The sequence below is a fragment of the Phalaenopsis equestris genome, unplaced genomic scaffold, assembly GCF_001263595.1.
Source record: "Phalaenopsis equestris unplaced genomic scaffold, ASM126359v1 Scaffold000002, whole genome shotgun sequence".
NCBI classification, from domain to species: domain Eukaryota; kingdom Viridiplantae; phylum Streptophyta; class Magnoliopsida; order Asparagales; family Orchidaceae; genus Phalaenopsis; species Phalaenopsis equestris.
This window is the reverse complement of record NW_018164444.1, coordinates 61,810,200-61,810,430: the sequence shown is the minus strand read 5'-3', so window position 1 is coordinate 61,810,430 and position 231 is coordinate 61,810,200. Positions and strand designations below refer to the sequence as shown.

Here is a 231-nt window from a genome sequence, read left to right as displayed (position 1 = left end):
CCAAATCCAGATCGAAGCCCGCTGGTACGACTGAGCATGAAAGCGACTTGGTTTGATTTCTTCTGTAACATTGAAAGAGGGGACCAGTCGCATACGACATCTATGAAATTTATGGATTCGTACGAAAAGTAGAATGCACCCTCATGCGCCTGAATTTCTTTCTCTCTGTCCTCCCAACTTCACTTCTTTGAGTTTCGATCAAAACTGCATTCAAAAGCATATCCTATTTCA

General features: G+C 42.4%; 1 protein-coding gene across 1 annotated transcript in view; it reads right to left on the bottom strand.

Annotated features, from left to right (window-relative positions):
* Window positions 1-109: 109 nt before the first annotated feature.
* The window catches only part of LOC110019450 (pectin acetylesterase 2-like), a 2,292-nt gene continuing 2,170 nt past the window's right edge, over window positions 110-231 (bottom strand). The window contains exon 4 of the mRNA XM_020717112.1: window positions 110-204. Coding sequence (XP_020572771.1) covers window positions 110-204 — 95 coding nt within the window. The remainder of the gene's footprint in view (window positions 205-231) is intronic.